Source organism: Euprymna scolopes, chromosome 42 (genome assembly GCF_053919585.1).
Source record: "Euprymna scolopes isolate OS-2025 chromosome 42, ASM5391958v1, whole genome shotgun sequence".
NCBI classification, from domain to species: domain Eukaryota; kingdom Metazoa; phylum Mollusca; class Cephalopoda; order Sepiida; family Sepiolidae; genus Euprymna; species Euprymna scolopes.
Genome location: NC_136523.1, coordinates 31132149 through 31152116, shown reverse-complemented (window position 1 = coordinate 31152116; position 19968 = coordinate 31132149). Strand labels below are relative to the sequence as shown.

The window sequence follows — 19968 nt, the reverse complement described above, 5'->3', positions numbered from 1 at the left end:
TCTCTCTCTCCTCCTTATTCTATCCCTCTCTCTCTCCTCCTTATTCTATCCCTCTCTCTCTCTCCTCCTTATTCTATCCCTCTCTCTCTCCTCCTTATTCTATCCCTCTCTCTCTCCTCCTTATTCTATCCCTCTCTCTCTCCTCCTTATTCTATCCCCCTCTCTCTCTCCTCCTTATTCTATCCCCCTCTCTCTCCTCCTTATTCTATCCCCCTCTCTCTCTCCTCCTTATTCTATCCTCCTCTCTCTCTCTCCTCCTTATTTTATCCCCCTCTCTCTCTCCTCCTTATTCTATCCCCCTCTCTCTCTCTCCTCATTATTCTATCCCCCTCTCTCTCTCTCCTCATTATTCTATCCCCCTCTCTCTCTCTCCTCCTTATTCTATCCCCCTCTCTCTCTCTCTCGTCCTTATTCTCTCCCCCCTCTCTCTCGTCCTTATTCTCTCCCTCTCGTCCTTATTCTCTCCCTCTCTCTCTCGTCCTTATTCTCTCCCTCTCTCTCTCTCTCTCTCGTCCTTATTCTCTCCCTCTCTCTCTCGTCCTTATTCTCTCCCTCTCTCTCTCGTCCTTATTCTCTCCCTCCCTCTCTGTCTCTCTCGTCCTTATTCTCTCTCTCTCTCTCTCTCTCGTCCTTATTCTCTCTCTCTCTCTCTCGTCCTTATTCTCTCTCTCGTCCTTATTCTCTCTCTCGTCCTTATTCTCTCCTCCTCTCTCTCTCGTCCTTATTCTCTCCCTCTCTCTTTCTCTCTCGTCCTTATTCTCTCCCTCTCTCTCTCTCTCTCTCTTTGTCGTCCTTATTATCTCCCTCTCTCTCATTCTTAATCTCTCTCCGTTCCTTATTCTCCCCCCTTTCCTTCTCTCTCTCTCTCTTTCTTCTCCCCCTTCCCTCTCTCTCTCTCTCTCTCTCTCTCTCTCTCTCTCTTACTCTTTCTTCTCTCTCTGTAAAGGCGAACATTTTAGCACTCAGACAATTCAGGTTCGTTGTTAAAAATAATGGAGGGAGCAGCAGCAGCAGCACACAAGAAATACATCAATTGCTCGTTATTGTCTGGCCAATTTATCAATCGACCTCCCCTTCCTTTTTTTTTTTTTTTTTTTTTTTCCTCCACCTCTCCCTCCATAAAATCGATTGTCGTCTGCATGGCTGTCATGGGAGGGGAGTAGATACACGTCAAGTCAAAATAAACCTTCATTCCATCCATTCTTTTGGTGCGGTATTTCTGAGGGAAAGGGTTAGTTAGTAGAGTGGTGATCACACCAGGGGGTGGGAAGGCCATAACTGCGTGGAGAGGTATGGGAAGGTGATTTTCACTAGATATTTAATGGTTCTTTTTTCTTTCATGTTAATCAATTTTGAGATAATCACATCCGGGCTTCTGAGTTCACATCGAACGCTATAATTCATGACGTTTCGGTGCAGTTTTATGCCTTTTTTTTTTTTTTTTTTTTTTTTTTTTTTTTTTTTTCTTCCAAATTTGCACAAGTCAAGAAGTTTGGGGAAAGGGCTATTTATTTCGCCGCCAACATCACAAATGCTTAAAGTTTTTGGGGATTTTTTTTACTTAGGAGTCACCATTTATCAAGACCCGAAGGTTACTCGAGGATAAGGGCGAAGGAATGTAAGGTGGTAGTATAGTAATCGTTAATGGTGTAAATTGAGTAGAAATTGATTATTTATGGGGACAGCTCAACAAGAACTTGTTTACATCGGACTTAAAGGCTACCATGTTGTATTCAACCGAGAAGCAGGCTAGTGGAACAGTGTTCCACAGGTTGGCGGTCATGGGAAAGAAGCTTTGTTCATGTATTTTACGTTTAGATTTAGGCACAGATAGAGAGTGAGGGAAATTATATATAGAGGTTGTAGTTAGCCGGGGGGAAGTTTGGCAAGGTTGACCATAGATTGGAGTTCAGTCAAGCACTCACCATGAGAATAATGACAGAACAGAGACAGGCTCGCAACGTCTCTTCTGTGGGAAAAAGATTGCAGGGAAGAGAAAAGGGCATCACTTACTAGGTTTCAAAATTGAAGGCAGTATAGGGCGCGTCGAGCAGCTCCTGCCCACGTAGCAACAGTATTCCATTTTAGGGCGTATTTGGCTCTTATATAGATAAAGGATTGCATCGACAGTGAGATACCTACTGAAGAGGTAGAGTGATCCAACCATTTTACCAGCAATCTTGGCAACAGATTTTGTGCGTGTTCATTTTAGATCAGGAGTGAAGGTCAGTCCCGGAAGCTTGTCAAGACATAAAGCTTCCTCAAGACGAGAGCCATTCATTTGAATCGAGGCATGATGGGGGGGGGGCGATTATGATAAAGAAGCTTGGTTTTCAATGCATTAAAATTAACCAGCCACCTTTTTCTCCAGTGCACCATGTATTCAAGGCAGAAGAGAGAAAATCAGAAAGATCTTGGTCATTGCTGGCCTTTGAAGTGTTGACATAGATTGTAGTGTCATCTACATAAATGTCTACGAATGATCTAAGAATGAGATTTGGGAGATCATTGATGAAGATTAGGGAGAGATTTGGTCTAGGATGGAAGCTTGAGGGACGTCAGCATAAATACTAATACAGCAATCCTTATCCATGAAATTCTTTATTTGGCCAAACAATTCTAGTGTTCTGACGTTATGCCACTCAAAAACTGATGCTTGATTCATGCAAGATGGTCCAAAAGCAGTCTAAAGCATTCCATACATTTCTATGGCATTTTTTCAAGTTTAAAACAGAATTTTATTGCATATCCTTCTTCTAAAGGATCCTTATGTCCAAATTTCATTTTTGAAATTCACCAGTTGTGACAATCCGGCTTTAGTAGGGTGTATTCCAATTCCTGCTGTTGCTGTTCATTTGAACCTGAAATCATAAAAATGGGGGAGATAATTAAGTTCTGTTGCTATATCACGTAATGAACGTAATTCAAAATGTCAGACAAATTTTATTCCTCATCTAAACTTTATTGAAAGCTGTTTTTCATAAATAATTATTTTTGTACTTTATAGTTTTCCATAATTTTTGGATGCGATATGACAATTACATAGGTACCATTTGTTTTACTGGAAATTTTTTCGTTATTATAATATAGAAGCGCCAGGTTTTTATTTTTAAAAAAAATGTCACTTGACAAAGCAAATTGAAAGCTTGCTTCAAAATTTTAATATTCAAATCAATCAATCAATAAGGGTTTAATCACTTAATGAGGAGCCCCTCTCTGGACTTAAGCCGTCTAACTCTGTCCCGAGCTATCTGCTGCCATGTGGGACCCATGTGTTGTAATAGGTCGTCTCTCCATCTTGTTCTTTGTCTTTCCTTTGGCCTCTTATGTTCATGAGGTGTCCATTCCGTTGTCCTGATAGACCGTCTGTTATGTTATCTAGCTATGGGCCCTGCTCGCCTGTGTTTGGATGTTTTGATGGCAGTATTGATGTCAATAACTCGTTTGTTGGCAGATCCAGATGTTTGTCTTTCTGTCTTGTAGAGTGATGCCTAACATTATCCTCTCCATCTTCCTTTGTGCTACTTCAAATACATAGCAATATTTTTTTTAAAATGTGCCATCTTATTTTTTAAATATTTTTTTTATAGTTTTCTTATAACCTTATCACATAAACCATGTATTTGCACTTGAAAAGACTTCCAGATATCTCAATGGACTATTGTTTTTTCCTTTATTAAGCCATGATCATAAAACCGACAGAGGCTACTAAGCTAATGAGGGAATACATAAAACTTAGGAACATCATGATAGTTAGACAATATGGAATTCCGAAAATGTGACGGTGATACATATTCATTCATGCAATTCTGAGGCAGCACGTTCAGGACTGCAGAACACAATACAAAAGAATATCGCCGGTACATCTCTGAGCAAACATCAGTTTGATTATGCAGAGGGTCTAATGTAAATGTATATCATCACAGGTTTGGTCTGTTCAACCGCAGCACAGGACGGTATTTAAGCATTGCAGTGAGGCATGCTCCTCTACAGCAGTGAGTTCTGGGCCACCTACGCACGCCAGGAAAGATGTTTGGAGAGCTTTGATCTTCTTTGCCTACGTCGTATCTAGGGCATTACATGGTAGAACAGGGTCGCCAACACCAACGTGCTGGATACCTTAGCATGCACCTTCTTCTCCTCTGTCAGCACAGACCCCACTCGCTGGGTCATGTCCACTAGATGGATGGCAGCCGTATCCCCAATGGCATCTTGTATGGCAAGCTGGCAACAGGACAGCGCCCCAGAGGTTGCCTAACTCTCTGCTACAAGGATGTATCCAACCGTGACCTGAAACTGACTGGCATCGATCTGGGCAGCTGGGAGCAGCTGGCAGACAATCGCATCACCTGGCGATATGCTGTACAGCGGGGAATGGGAAGAGGAGAGGACAATAGAAACCTGATGCTGGAGGACAAGAGACGATGCAGAAAGCAGCAACAAAAGGTCACAGATCGAACCCTAACCCATTCTCCTTCCTGTGCCCATGCAGACTCTCATTCCCAAATAGATCCAAAGCCATGCTTTCAAGTGAGCAAAGACAATCCGCTGAAATACAAAGGCACGTGTCTTTATCTCTCGATATAGATAATTGCTTACTAAATTTTCTATATTCAATTTTTTTTTTTTTTTTTTTTTTTACAGTGATCACCACTTATCAAGGCCCGGAAGCCACTCAGGGATAAGGGTTATTGCAAGTACATTACGTTAGTGTGGAGATTTGATGAAGTGTTTACTTAAGGGGGCGGTTCATTAGGAATTTGTTAACATTGGACTTGAACACATCCAAGTTGTAGTCCGCAGGCAGACGGAACAGAGTTCCACAGGCGTGCAGTTCTAAGAAAGAAGCTTTGTTCATGGAATCCGCGTTTTGATTTAGGCACAGATATAGAGTGGGGGAAATTTTTCACAGTGGATTCAGCTAGACGGGTGTTTTTTGTGAAAGATTGGCGAGGGGGGACCAGAGATTGGAGTTCAGACGAGCACCTGTCATGGAAATAACGATAAAACAAGGATAGGCTCGCAACGTCTCTTCTGTGGGAGAGAGGTTGCAGGGTAGAGAAAAGGGCATCCCCCACTAAGCCACGAAGTCTATTTTGTACTCTGTCAAGGCAGGATAGGCTGTTTTTAGCAGCTCCTACCCAGATATGGCAACAGTATTCCATCCTTGTGTAATGTGTAACGATATTTAAACAAAATAAAAAGTGACACCCTATTGTGTGTGTGTGTGTGTGTGTGTGTGTGTGTGTGTGTGTGTGTGTGTGTGTGTGTGTGTGTGTGTGTGAATTTAAAAAATTCCTAATAAAAGATAGTTTTTTTTTTCAAAAGATATTACATTTTTTTTTTTTCTTCAAAATATAATACATTTTTTTTTTTATTTATAAAACTAATGTACACCGTTTGTCAAACGTTATAGGGGAAAAAATATGTTCCATTTGTGTTCTCCCTAATATATAAAACTCAAAGAATTATTACATCAATAATTTAATTTTTTTATATATAAATTATTTCTGATGACCTAAAAAATGCATATGCTGTTGACTTTTTATTTAAGTTGATGATTTCTTCTGAATTCATGCCAAACAGGGAGGGAGAAGGTCATGTGGTGCTATTTGCTTTCTTGCTTCCCCTCACTTGAAATGATTTCTCTTCAGAAACTCAAAAAAAAAAAAGAAGTTATTTACTTGTTAACCTTTGTGTGACAGGATGAATATATTTATACAAAAATATACAAAGTTTTTTTGCTTTCATTATAAAATGGTGGATTTATTTGAATTTCTTCCCTTTTTTTTATTGTATTTATTTATTTCAGACATTTTGATTTTGAGTTATTGTGCAAAATTGTGGATTTTGAAACAAACGCATTTCGGGTGAAAACATTGCATACTTATGTGCCATTTTGAAATTAGTATAAATCCCCCAAATTACAAAAAAATGATCCGCTGGAAGATTTGCTAAATCCAGTTTTTACAAAAGTGGGGACTCCAAGTTAAAAAAAAAAAAAAAAAATTTACTAAAAGTGCTAACAAGCTTAATATTATACAGACTAGTGTGTGAGTTCTTTCCTTATAGGTTCCAACACGGTTAAGCCTATGCTTTGCAAATTTTACACAAAGCTAATTTATATGTCTGGCAGTGATCTTAGATATGTTTTGTACGTATTCATCTGATAAGTATTGAAAATCAAAAAAAATTCTGGTTTTAAAAATAGCTTTTCTCTATTATAGTTTAAAAAAAGAATAATTTTTATAGGGGAATATTTTAGATTACACCGGCAAGGGAGATAACAAAATTTTAGCAAATCATTTCCTCTTAAAAAAAAAACAGAATCTGGAAATATAGCTTAGTGGTATAGCATTTGACTACAGATTGAATGATCTCCTGTTCAAGCCAGGGTGTACCTCACCATTTTATTTTGATTTTTTCTTATTAATGAAGAGGTACCATTTTAAAATCGATGCAAATCATTTCTTCATTTGGATATTTTAAAACTAAACATTAATCAGAAGTAACTTTTCCAGGGCATTCATTATTAAGCCCAAATATTAGCTGACATGATGTTGCAAACACACAAACGGAATTTGATGAACGACATTATCATTATTATTTAAATAAATTTTTTTTGTGAATTAGTTCACCTTGCAAATTATTCCTTGTAATATATAATAATCAATAGAAGATTGATTCTATAATAATACATACGCAATTTGCATGAATTAAAATATCATGTTTAAGTGTATTGTACGACCGGGCAATGCCGTGCTGCCAGCTGGTCAAACTATAAAGCACTAAACTTTATCATTTTTATTTTTACTTGTAATTATTTTGTACTGGATCATTTTTCATAATTTTTGGAATTTATACTAATTTCGACATGACACTAAGTACGCAATGTTTTCACTTGGAATGCGTTTGTTTCAAAATCCTCTGTTCTGCCCAACCATCAAATTTGTCCCTTAAATTTTATCTTGCCTTTCATGAGTTGCCTCCCTTGTTCTTTTTCAGTCCTAACAGAAGGTTCTTGTACCAATTGAGTGGTTGTACTTGCTTAAAACGCACAGTCACTGCGCACGCAGCAATTAAAAAATAAATAAATAAAAATGGGGTCTGCGAACGTTGAGGTATGATTAACCCTTTCAAACAGTCAGCATGAAATGTATAAATTATAACGTTGCATGAAAAGTGACGCTGCAAGTTCCAAGCTTTGTGTTATGGTGTTCATTGTATTGTATTATATTTACAGGTGTTTGTTTGTGTAGATTATTAATCTTTGAAGTTAACACATTTCAGATTAAAACCTTATTATAGACTTACGTGTCATCTTGAAATTAGTATAAATTCCAAAAATGGCGAAAAATGATTCAGTAGATGTGCTAGATTTTTAACAAAAAATCATTTACTACTAGGGCTATGACAAGAGCATATTCTTTTCCTTGTTTTGATTCTCAGGTATATATCCATTGATATCATATCTTTTTATGTAGAGTGATGTGGTTCTTGGTTGATTAATTGTGTCTGTGTCGGATATATACTCGAGAGTCAAAACAAAAAAAAAGAATATGTTGTTGTCATAGCCTTTAAAAATATGTTTAATTAAAATCAAGGGAGATAAATCAGTTTGTCATACTGAATTGGCCCCAAAACACTTCCAGATTAAAACATACGATAAAACTTGATAATTCGATAAATTCTATTTTTACTTGTAATTATTTTTCTACTGGATCATTTTTCGCAAGTTTTGGAATTTATACTAATTTCAACATGACACGTAAGTACGTAATAATGTTTTCAACTGAAATGCGTTGATTTATACAAGCACTATTTTTTGTTTAAACTTCTTTTTTCCCTCGAGTTGATAAAGTTTTAGATACTTGTACTGAATAGGTGTCCAGAGAATTTCAATACTTACAGAGTCAGTATAGAGTACTGACTGAGAATTTTGAGTTTGTTCCGGGATTGACAAAGCCACAAAAAAGGCAGACTACATGTGAAGTGTTTTGAATAAAAAAAAAAAATTTTTTAGCTCCTCAAAAAAAAAAAAAAAAAATAGTTTTAAAACATTTCCTAACAACAAGAGATGATTATCCGTATCATTCAAACTATTGTTCAAATCTCTAGTGTTATTTTCACGTTTCAGTCACTGTAACCTCTGACCTTCTTCAGTTGTCTCTTATTGAACTCAAGAGTCTGCATGGAATTTTGAACGACACCCTAATGCTATCATTCCGTCAGCCATGACTGGGTAGAAGTCCTAATAGTTTACAATTGAATTTTAAGCCTTCAAAATCTAGAAAAGTGTAAATTATGATGGAATTTTACCAAGTAATTTGTCCACTATGCCATGGTGTCCTTGCGAATTCCCAGAGTTGACGGAAAGATACCCCCCCCCCGAGTTTGACAGAAAGGATCCCCCCCCCAAGTTTGTAGGAAAGATATCCTCTCCCCCCAAAGTTTGACAGAAAGGTCCTCCGTCCCCCCCCAGAGTTTGATGGAAAGATTCCTCCCTCCAGAGTTCAACAAGAGGAAGGTCGGAGGTCACATCGATCGAGACATGAAAATAATAGTCAAGATGAAAACAGTAGTCCAAAGAATTCAAATAATACAAACGATCAATCCTCATCTCAAAATTCAAAAACAAAAGTAATGACTGTTAAATTGTAAACTGCTTTGGCCATTTCTGGAACTCTCTGGACTATCCGTCGATAGTCAGGACTGACTACAACAGTACTGAAATTCTTTGGCTGTCTATTCGTTACAAGTACCTTTTTTTTTATGTCTTCTGAATGCTGCATGAATATTTGAAAACAAGAATAAAAAAAAAATTAAATTTACGAATAATCTCGCATTAAATGCACTAAAAGATCAATAAAATAAAATACGCATCAAGTGCGCTTGAAACCAAAATCACAACGTAATATTAGGAAAATAAACAAATATTTTATTTGTTTGAAATTTATCACAAATATATTTCGGAAGTGGACTCCATCTTCAGTGTGTTGTTTTCTTTTTTTTTCCTTTTTTTCTTCCTTGCCATGTTGTAAATTTGGAGAAAGAAGTCTGCTTGTATAGAGCCGCGCATTGTATCTGGTGGTTGTATTTTGAAATGTTTGAACTGTGCATAGGTAACGCGAGAATAACGTCAAGAATGAGAATTCAATAGAAACGTTGTTTCTTTCTCCAAATTTACAACATGGCTAGGAAGAAGAAAAGGAAAAAAAGAAAACGAAACAAAACAATACACTGAAGATGGAGTCTACCTCCAAAATATATTTGTGATAAATTTCAAACAAGTAAAATATTTATTTTCTTAATATTACATTGTGATTTGGTTTCAAGCGCACTTGATGCATATTTTATTTTATTCAAATTAAAACAACGTTTCTATTGAACTCTCATTCTTGACGTTGCACTAAAAGATCATTTTTTTTTTATCTTTAACTTGTATTCATCCAAACCAGGCACACTGCTATTAAGACATTAATTAAGGGCCATATTTATTGGGATGGGTTATCTTATATATACGTTTATGGGCAAAAATATGCTTATGCAATTATATTTCACCCTTTTATTTATGTAACGGGATCCCAGGCAGTGTCAGATATCCTATACAGCTAGATGAAGATGGGAGAGGATGAGGTATGGTCGGGAGGGGGGGGGCATGCTGACACTTCGTCAAGGGAAAACAGATGTTTATGAGATTTCTGTCCACCAGAGAAGAAATAGTATCTTTTTCAATGAAAAAAAAAAATAAAATCTGATAATAGGATTCGTGGAACAAGAGATTGTTTTTCTAGTTGGATTTGGTAAAAATGAATTTTTACTACTAATTGAGTGAAACAGGTACAATGACTTGGGTTCAAACGGTCTGCTTTGGTGTCTGGGAGATGTTGTAATTTGGGTCCACCTGTTGTATTTAACTACCAGACCACCAAGCCAGTGATAAGTTAGTTGGACAGATAAATAAATAAATTGAACCTAGGGAGAGATATGGTCATGAAAGAGGAAGAAGAGGGTCACAAGAAAATAGAAAATGAAAAGAATAAAATAAGGGGATAGAGAAAGGAGTTCACGAGAGAAGAAAAAGAATAAGATAATGGGATTGAGAAAAAAAAGACGTTCAGAGGAAAAAAAAGGAAAAGTAATCTTCAATATGAGAGAGGGGAGAAGAGGCCAGTTTTATCAAAACGATTGCCAGAGCCAGAGTGACGACCGAAATCGACAATGTTGCCACACGGACTTAGGGTCATGCACATTTCGCGTGCCCTGGGCAGATGTTTTTGCTGTTGCACCCAATCGCCAAACCGGAAGTGAGTGACATAGGTTTAAATTAAGGCTAGATAATCCGAAAAAAGCAACCCCCTCCCTGTAGAAAAGTGCCCAGTTGAAGGTGAAGGATTTAATGTTTTTGGCCAATTTTTTTATGTTTGTCGTCTGAAGGGTCGAGCTTCAAAATGATGCCGATCTTGTGAAAATCTATCGCCTCTGTCGAAGGTTTTAGGCAAACATGCAAACATACATACATTTAAGCAGACAGGTGAGATTTATATTACAGATGTTCCCAGGACTTGATGCTGCAACAGATTGTCCAGTGGAAATATTTACACATTGCATTGTGCCGCATTGTATGACATTTCCCCCACCCCAGTAGAACTTTATCGCTGAATGTTAGGTAGTTCATGCTCTCTACTTCTGTGTGACAGAATCTGCACTTAATATCATTGCTGAGACCACTCGTCTTTTTCAAAGCATCAAGTCTTGATCTTGGGCAGCCTTTACAATCCCCTTCTGATCATAGTGAAGCAATTCTCTTTTTATAACGAGTCTATAGAACTTTCCCTATCTATATATAGTCCAGGGTGAATTAATCTAGAAAACACTTGACGATTGTTGGTTGGCCCATTCTTCTAGTTTTATGCAGTGAAAGTTTTAGTGTACTTTTGGCGACACTTTTGGGCTATTTCCGTACCAAATTTGTTTTCTGATTCAGTCCCATTTGTAAGACAGTCTTGTCCAAAATGTTTGGCCAGTTTCGTAATGGAGGTTCTGCTGGCTCTTGTTTCATGATGTTGATGTACCATCTTGAGGTTTGGATTTTGGGAACTCATCAGATACTGCCCGGTGCTCATAATATAATCTGAACTATCATATACTGGCATGGTTGCCCGGCGTTGCCCGGATGTTTGGAGGTGTGTGTTGAGCAAAAAAAAAAAATAAATAAAAATGGTAGTAGGAAGGCAGGCTCGAACCTGTACTGCGAAGGAGGCAAAGAACGGGGGGGGGGGCGTGACGTCTTTGCTGTTACGACCACCGCCAAACCGGAAGTGATGTAGGTTTAAATTAAGGCTAGACAATCGAAAACAGTGGATGACTTTCAAAAATATCGACGAAAAAAGCGACCCCTCCCTGTAGAAAAGTGCCCCGTTGAGGGTGAAGAAAATAATGTTTTTAACTAATTTTTCGGTATTTGTTATCTGAAGGGTCGAACTTCAAAACGATACTGATCTTGTGAAAATCCATCGCCTCTATCAAAAGTTTTAGGCAGACATGCATACATAAATTTATATATTTGTAGCTCAAATTTTCGACCCAAACCGATTAAATTACTGCCCTATCTCTGAATACCCTTTCTGTAAAATTTCAAATGTTTAGACCAGAAATTGTCTCTGAGTAATTTGGTAGAGATCGCAGAGGTCAATCTTTTAAAAACTTTGGACCCTATTATGATCCCTTAATATTCATTGTTTTGGGCTCAAATATAGTTATTAAGTTAGATCCATGTCCAAGGAACCTATATCTAAAATTTCGATTGTTCATACCCAAAATTGGTGGAGGAGTTTGGTAGAGTTCTCAAAGGTCAAATCGTTGAACGTTGACCCCTTAACAGCCAAATTTCTGGCCGAAAACAGATCACAGAGATTTTCCCAAATCTCAATACCCTTTATATCAAATCTCGAGTCTGTAGACTGAAAATTGACAGAGTTATTGCGTATGGAAATGTACACACACACACACACAGACACTTTCACTTTTATAGATATATAAATATATATATTTTCTGACAAATTTTTAGCGTTGCTGGACTCTCAGATGAAGTGCCATTAGCCATGGCAATTGGTGGTTGAAAAAGTGTCCTATGATTGTTAAAGGAAAGGAGTTTTGTCGTAACATTATTTATATATATATATATATATATATATATATATATATATAATTTCAAAACATTGTTAAACTCACTACTCGCTCAGCGGCCGCCAATAGCATAATGGTTAGGAGCCTTGACTGTCATACAGACGGTCGGGTTTCAATCCTGGCTTGAGGTAGTTGCCTGTCTAGCCGCACTGATGAGCTGTGAAACAGCGAAACAGTACTGTATGTGGATGACTATATATATATATATATAAGCGGTATATTTGGTTAAAAAAAAAAAGATAAAAAGTGCTCCATACGTTAGTAGAGCTAAATATGTGTTTTATTATTTCAAACTCGAGTGTATTAACTTAATTTATTACAAGTTGTTTCAATAGACAGGGTAAAGATTGTCCACCCATATCATCAGATGATTCCAGTTATATTTTTGGTCTAAACATTTGAAATTTATACATAAAGGGTATTCAGACATGTGGCAAGCTTTTTAATCAGTTTCGGGGCGAAAGGTTAAAGTTGAAAGAGTTGACCTTTGCAGATTCTACCAAATTCCTGTGCCAATTTTGGGTCTAACGACTTTAAATTTTAGATGTAGGTAACTTGGACATGGGCAGAAATTTTATTTTGATTTGAGACCAAATTTGTTAAGGGGTCAAAATTGGGGCCAAAGTTTTAAAAAATTTACCTTTGCGGTCTCTACAAAATTACTCAGACAAATTTTGGTCTAAACATTTGAAATCTTGCATAAAGTGTATTCACACATAGGGCAAGTTATGAATAGTACATAGGGCCCAAGCAAAGCCGGGCTGAACTGCTAGTATATATATAAATGACATGAATTGGTTAGCCTAAATTTATTTGGAAGAAAAAACTCGATCCAGTATTAAAAATATTTTTGCTCATGTGTTTTAAAGGAGATGGTGTTTGATCAACACTGCTGGAGAGCCATGATTTAATATACTGTTTTATTTTTAAATACCCGAAAGTGTTTCATGGTAAACAACTGATGATCCCTTTAAGGACATTGGTACTATTGTTTGTTCATGTAAGTAAAACTATTCATATGTAGGTAATACTTTAAAAAAATATAGGCCATTATGAAATAATTGGGATCATTAATGAAATGCCAATAATAAAAAAGAAAGGAAAAAATAAGGAAGAGTGAAGAGAAAGTGCAGAAAAGAGAGGAAGAGATAGAAACTGTAAATAGGGGATACGGAAATCTATCTATAAAAGTGAAAGTGTCTGTCTGTCTGTTTACATTTCCCTACAAAATAACTCTGTCAGTTTTCAGTCTACAGACTCGAAATTTGATATACAGGATATTGAGATTTGGGAAAATCTTTGTAATCTGTTTTCGGCCAGAAATTTGGCTGTTAAGGGGTTAACGTTCAACGATTTGACCTTTGAGAACTCTACCAAACTCCTCCACCAATTCTGGGTATGAACAATCGAAATTTTAGATATAGGTTCCTTGGACATGGATCTAACTTAATAACTATATTTGAGCCCCAAACAAATGTTAAGGGGTCATAATAGGGGTCAAAGTTTAAAAAAAAATTGACCTCTGCGATTTCTGCCAAATTACTCAGAGACAATTTCTGGTCTAAACATTTGAAATTTTACAGAAAGAGTATTCAGAGATAGGGAAAGCTTTTTACTTTGTTTGGGTCGTAAATTTGAGCTACAAATATATAAATTTATGTATATGTTTGTATGTCTGCCTAAAACTTTTGATAGAAGCAATGGATTTTCACAAGATCAGTATCGTTTTGAAGCTCGACCCTTCAGACAACAAATATCGAAAAATTGGCTAAAAACATTTTCTTTACCCTCAACTTGGCACTTTTCTACAGAGAGGAGTTGCTTTTTTCGCCGATATTTTTGAAAGCCATTCCTTCTTTTCGATTGTCTAGCCTTAATTTAAACCTATGTCACTTCCGGTTTGGCGGTGGTCATAACAGCAAATATGTCACGGTTTTTTCACATTCTTTTCTTCCTTCATGGTACGAGTTTGAGCCTACCTTCTTACTACCACTTTTTTTTTTTTTTTGCTCATCATGCACCCAGGCAACACCGGGCACTCATGCTGGTACATATATAAATAGATAAAAAATAAAAACGGTCTGAAAGTGAAGAAAAATGTTAAAAAAATGTGTTAGATGTGCTAATTTTATAGAAATTTTTTTTTTTTTTTTTCATTATTAATCTTGCAAAAAGTGTTGCAAGTTTTTGTTTAAGGAATTAATTTTACCTGTCCTGGGACAGGTAATCTAGTTATATATAATGTGACATAGTTTTCTGATAAATTCTTTGCATTTTCCAAAATTTGCAGAAATTCTTGTTGCTTTTTCTGTTGAGAATGTTTGGAATGCAAAATATTTGAACGTTGTCATCAAAAACAAGATTTGTAAAACCCTTCTTTCTTTTTTCTTTTTTTTTTTTTTCCGCGTTCATAGATTCCTCTAGGAATTTGCCGGAGAAACTCAAAGGGAAGTTTGAAGTAAAAATGGCTGATCTTAGGCAGGAATAATTCCTATCATTTAACTTGTAGAATGACATCAAAGGTTCTTGCTGAAAAAAAAAAATAATTTACAAATGATTTTGCTGTGTTCATCCAATTTTTATTTATTTATTAAATTTTTTTTTTTTATTATAACATATATTCCCAAAATACAGCATATTGCAACTGAGACCTAATGGGGTACTGTGATAGAAGCCAAATTTATTATTTTTCACATTTAAATTTTTAAATATTGGTACAGTCAGAATTTTTTGTTGTCCATATATTTTCTTTCTTTCTTTTTAATATTTTAGTTATTATTACTAAGACATAATAAGGTACTGTGATAAGGACAAGATTTCTTTTTGGGGTGGAGGACATAAGTGAGAAGTTGGGCAGCAAGCTATTTGTTCATATTTAAATTCTTACATATTTGGTACAGATAGGGAACTAGGAGTTTTCTTTTTTTTTTTAAATAAACAGGATCATTGCTTATCAAGGCTCAAAGGCTACTCGAGGATAATGGCTAAGAAGTGTCGAGTAGACGGTGAGACAACACTGATGATCAGTAATGGTGGAACTTGAGCAGAGTTTAATTATTTAAGAGGGCGGTTCAATACAAACTTTTTTTTTTTTTTTTTTACAAGGTGGTCACCACTTGAAAGCCACTCAGGGATAAGAGTTATTGCATGTACAGTACGTTAGTGTGGAGATTTAATAAAGTGTCTACTGAAGGAGGCGGTTCATCAGGAATTTGTTTATGTTGGACTTGAAGACATCCAGGTTGTAGTCAGGTGAGAAGCAGGCAGACTGAACAGAGTTCCACAGGCGTGCAGTTCTAAGAAAGAAGCTTTGTTCATGGAATCTACATTTTGATTTAGGCACAGATAAAGAGTGGGGGAAATTTTTGACAGTAGTTTTTCATAAAAGGTTGGTGAGGGGGGACCAGAGATTTGAGCTCAGACGAGCACCTGCCATGGAAATAGCGATAAAACAAAGATAGGCTCGCAACGCCTCTTCTGTGGGAGAGAGGTTGCAGGGAAGAGAAAAGGGCATCCCCTACTAAGCCATGAAGTCTATTTTGGATAGGCTGTTTTTAGCAGCTCCTGCCCAGATATGGCAGCTGTACTCCATCCTTGGGCGTACTTGGCTTTTCTATAGATAGAGAATTGCATCAGTAATGAGATATCTTCTGGAGCAGTAAAAAGATCCCACCATCTTTCCAGTGACCTTGGCAACAGACTTGATGTACGTGTTCCATTTCAGATCAGGAATAAAGGTCAATCCCAGAAGCTTGTCAAAACATGGTGCTTCTCCTAGACGAGAGCCATCCATTTCAATTGATGCCGGATGGGGATCAGAGCGTTGATGATGTAAGGATAGGAGTTTGGTTTTAGATGCATTAAAGGTAACCAGCTACCTTTCCCCCACTGAACCATGCGCTCGAGATCAGAGGAGAGAGAATCATAGAGAACTTTGTCATTTATAGCCTTTAATGTGTTGCCGTAGATGGTCGTGTCATCAGCATAGATGTCAATGAATGATTTAAGTATATGTTTAGGGAGATCATTGATGTAGATCAGGAACAGAGTTCGGCCCAGGGTGGACCCCTGAAAGACTCCAGCATTAATACTGCAGGCCTGTGATTTTTCCGTTGCTGGAAATCTTGTGAAGTAGGCCTTTATGGCATTCCTTGTCGAAGACCTTTGATATGTCAAGAGCAATTGCCCTAGAAATGAAGCCTTTGTCAAGAGATTCACTAATCCTATTACATATAACCTTTAGCACATCTGCTGTAGATGTTGGAGAACGGAAACCATATTGCATGTCACTAAGGTGGTTGACTATTTCTCTATTTAATATGGATTCCAGCAACTTACTCATGACACACAGGAGACTTATTGGTCTGTATTGAGAGGAAGATGACTTATCACCTGAATTCTTACATACAGGGCATACTGATGAGGTTTTCCAGGGTGTTGGAAAGCACTTCTCCTTAAGGCAGCGCTTAAACAGTTTCGTAAGTATGGGAGCAAGTACTGGTTGAAGCTTTTTTAACACTATAATTGGGATGCCGTCAGGGCCAGTTGCTTACTGGAATCAAGGTTCTTGATTAGCTTGGCGACCTCATGCACAGATATGTGTATGTTACTTAGCGTGTTCTGTGTTATAGGAGGAAATATGGGGACTTGATGGCCTTGGTCGCATAGGGTAGAATTAGCTGCAAAGTTCTTGGCAAATAGTTTGGCCTTGTCTGATGTTGATGAGATGACCTCAGGTCCATTGGTAATGGTTGGGATAGAACGCACACTTCTGTTCAGAATCCTATTTGTTATTTGCCAAAACTGGTGGGAACCAAGCCGCTGATCAGCTATCTTGGATTTAACAGACTGGGCATATAGCTCTCTTGCATTTTTTATTACTCTTTTACAGTGGTTGCTGGTGTTCATGAAAGCAGCTTTAGTCTCAGTACATCTATTACGTTGGTAGCTATGGAAAAAGTGATTTCTGTGCGCGATGGTAGCAGCACACTCTGGGGAGAACCATGGCTGGCTGTTAGATTTTTGTTGGAATTTTTTAGATGGTATGAATTGGTCTATGCCTACAATTAACCATTCTGTCAGGTCTGATGCTATAAAGGACACTTCCTTTTTAAACATGGAATGCAGAAGTAGATCAGATATAAATGTACGGAACCTATCCCAGTCAGCCATAGAGTATCGGTATACAGTACGGTGGAGGGGTACATCTGGAGACTTATTACATTTCATTTTTATCTTAACTGATACAACAGAGTGGTCAGAGGATCCTAGAGGAGAAAGAACAGAACATGAACATAGCTCAGGGGAAGTGGAGAGAAAAAGATCTAGAAGGCTAGCATACTGACCTGTAGTATCGGGCACACGGGTGGGCTCATGAACAATCTGAGTAAGGTCATATGCAATGGCAAAATCATGACAGAACCTTCCCTCATCGTCTGTCTTATTTGAATGCGTCAGTCATTCCACGTTATGGACGTTGAAGTCATCAAAGATGTGAATGTTAGCCGAGGGATGTGCTGACAGAATGTGGTCTATTTTCTCAGATATGCTCTTAAAGATAGTAACTTATTTATATTACTTGAAATGACCATGTTATAGTGAGCTGGGAAGCAGTCACAGTACGGCATTGTGTTCTACAGACGAACAGTTCCAGGAAAGAAACTTTGTTTGGTTTTAAGCACAGATAGAGATTAAGGGAAATTGTTGACAGTTGTTGTATCTTGACAAGTGAGACAATTCCAAAGGCAATTTTCTGGTATCTTCGAACCTCTACAGTGAAGGAGTGGAAATTTGCTGCTGTTCGAATGGGTCAGAGGTATTTTTGTTTAGAGGAAAGAGGTACCAGTGTAGTAAGTTCTTCAGAACACGTTCAATGGAAGTACTTGTAAAATAAGCACAGAGATGCAACACTGCGATGAAGGGATGGGACCTGGTGCTTGGCAGACATTATGAGACCTGTTGGACTTTCTTTTTTTGACCCTGTCTAAGAGGAAGAGGCTAGTGGCTAGTGCACCAACCCAGATGTAGTAGCAATACTTTATGCATGAGTGAATGGTGGTTTTATACAGATATAGAATATTGGCAGGTGGGAATTTTCTAGCATGTTAGAGGGAGGCCACTTTCCTTGCAGCAATCTTGACAGTATCTTCTATTGTTATATATTCGCTGCAGTCAGTTGTTCAAATGTGCTTTTCAGTCTATATAATTTCTAAATCGATTTTTGTCACTGGTCTACAATATATACACACTGACAGCAAATAAAACACAACACAGCTGATCTATAAATAATATTTTGTTTTTATTTCACACAGACTACAGTTTTGGATTTACAGTTAAACTGGTGTTTTGACAGCAATGAAGGTATGTGGCGGGAGGGGGATATTTGGCAGTGAAGAAAATGTATCAGCTTGTCTTCGCTCTGAGACCCACTGCCTTATTTGTTTGTGTCGATTTATATAAACATTCTTTCACCTTGGAATGTTTAATATTTTCCATTGTTCAAATCCTTTGACCGATATCCTCCCACATATTCTGGGTCAAATTATGCATTCCAATAGACAATGTTTGAAAGTCCAGCAGGCCTCAAATGGATCAATCTGAGTGTGTGCAACCCATCAAATGCCTCTCTTCATCTGTCAAATATCCAACATTATGTATTTGTTCTAATACATATTATTAGTCTGAGGAGTTTGAATGTTGAACTCTCGAGTAGAATGCTATCAGCTAGGACAATTGGCGTTTGAAAAAGTTTTTTTTATCTATCTATATATAAAAGGCAAAATGTGTGGGTGTGTTTTTGTAGATCTCCCAAAAACTTTTCTCAGCCGCATCAGATTGGGTCAAGACCAGTACCATCTGAAAGAGCGACATCTCACTCGAATAATATGTGAGAATTAGAAAAAAAAATGATCACTCATTTCATATAGGTTGCCTACTGCGTTGAATTTTTTTTTTTTTTTCTGAGGGTTGCTCAATATTCTTACTACACCACCTCTCTCCACCCAGGCAACGCCAGGTACCCCGCTAGTAATTTATAAAGGAAAAAGCTCTGTCTTAGTAGCATTAAATGTTACCATCCATTTATGACATCATTTAACAATAGACCGGAGGCCATTTTTTGTAAAAATTCAGCCATTGCCTTAGATATGTGAATATTCATTTTACTTGCATATCAAGAATAGAATAGGATTAATAAAAGTTCAAGGACCAACGCCTATGGTACACCCGCGTTAATGTAATGTTTGGATGTATAGTTATATAGACCCTCTGGTTAGGAAAGATTTGATTATATAGTACTAGCATGGGTACCCAGCGTTGCCTGGGTTGACATGAAGTTCTGTTTGAAAAACACCGGTATACTAATCATTTTCATCATGGGCAATACCCCTATAACAAAAATAAAAGATCGGATGAAAACATGTAAATGTAATCACCCAAAAAAAGAAGTATGTGATACCCTCTCCACCAGATATTTCGGCAGAAGGACTACAAAGAAAAGAAACTATTCCAACAATGTCTGGAAGACCCCATGGAGGTCCTCTTGTATGAGCATGTCACTAATCTTCGTAATAGCCTCTTTTATCTCAATTGTCACATAACGACAGCCTCTAAGGTTTTCCTTGAGTTTAGAGAATAACCAAAAATCACAGGAAAGGTGAGGAACTGTCTTGATGCCCATCTTTATCAAATAGCCTGTGATAAGTATGGAGCTGTGGACTGGTGTTTTCACGCAAACCTTCTGCATCTTCAGTTACCCTCAAATAATTGTGTGTACAGTTC

General features: G+C 37.3%; 1 protein-coding gene across 21 annotated transcripts in view; it reads left to right on the top strand.

Moving 5' to 3' along the window:
• Window positions 1–19968, top strand: part of LOC145266992 (coronin-2B-like) — a 370386-nt gene that overhangs the window by 113809 nt on the left and 236609 nt on the right. For 12 of the 21 annotated variants that reach the window (XM_080122886.1, XM_080122848.1, XM_080122860.1 and 9 more), the window contains exon 2: window positions 7006–7121. The exons of the other annotated variants lie outside the window; for them this stretch is intronic. In XM_080122886.1, coding sequence (XP_079979012.1) covers window positions 7101–7121 — 21 coding nt within the window. In that variant the 5' untranslated portion in view covers window positions 7006–7100. The remainder of the gene's footprint in view (window positions 1–7005; window positions 7122–19968) is intronic. 21 annotated transcript variants of the gene reach the window in all.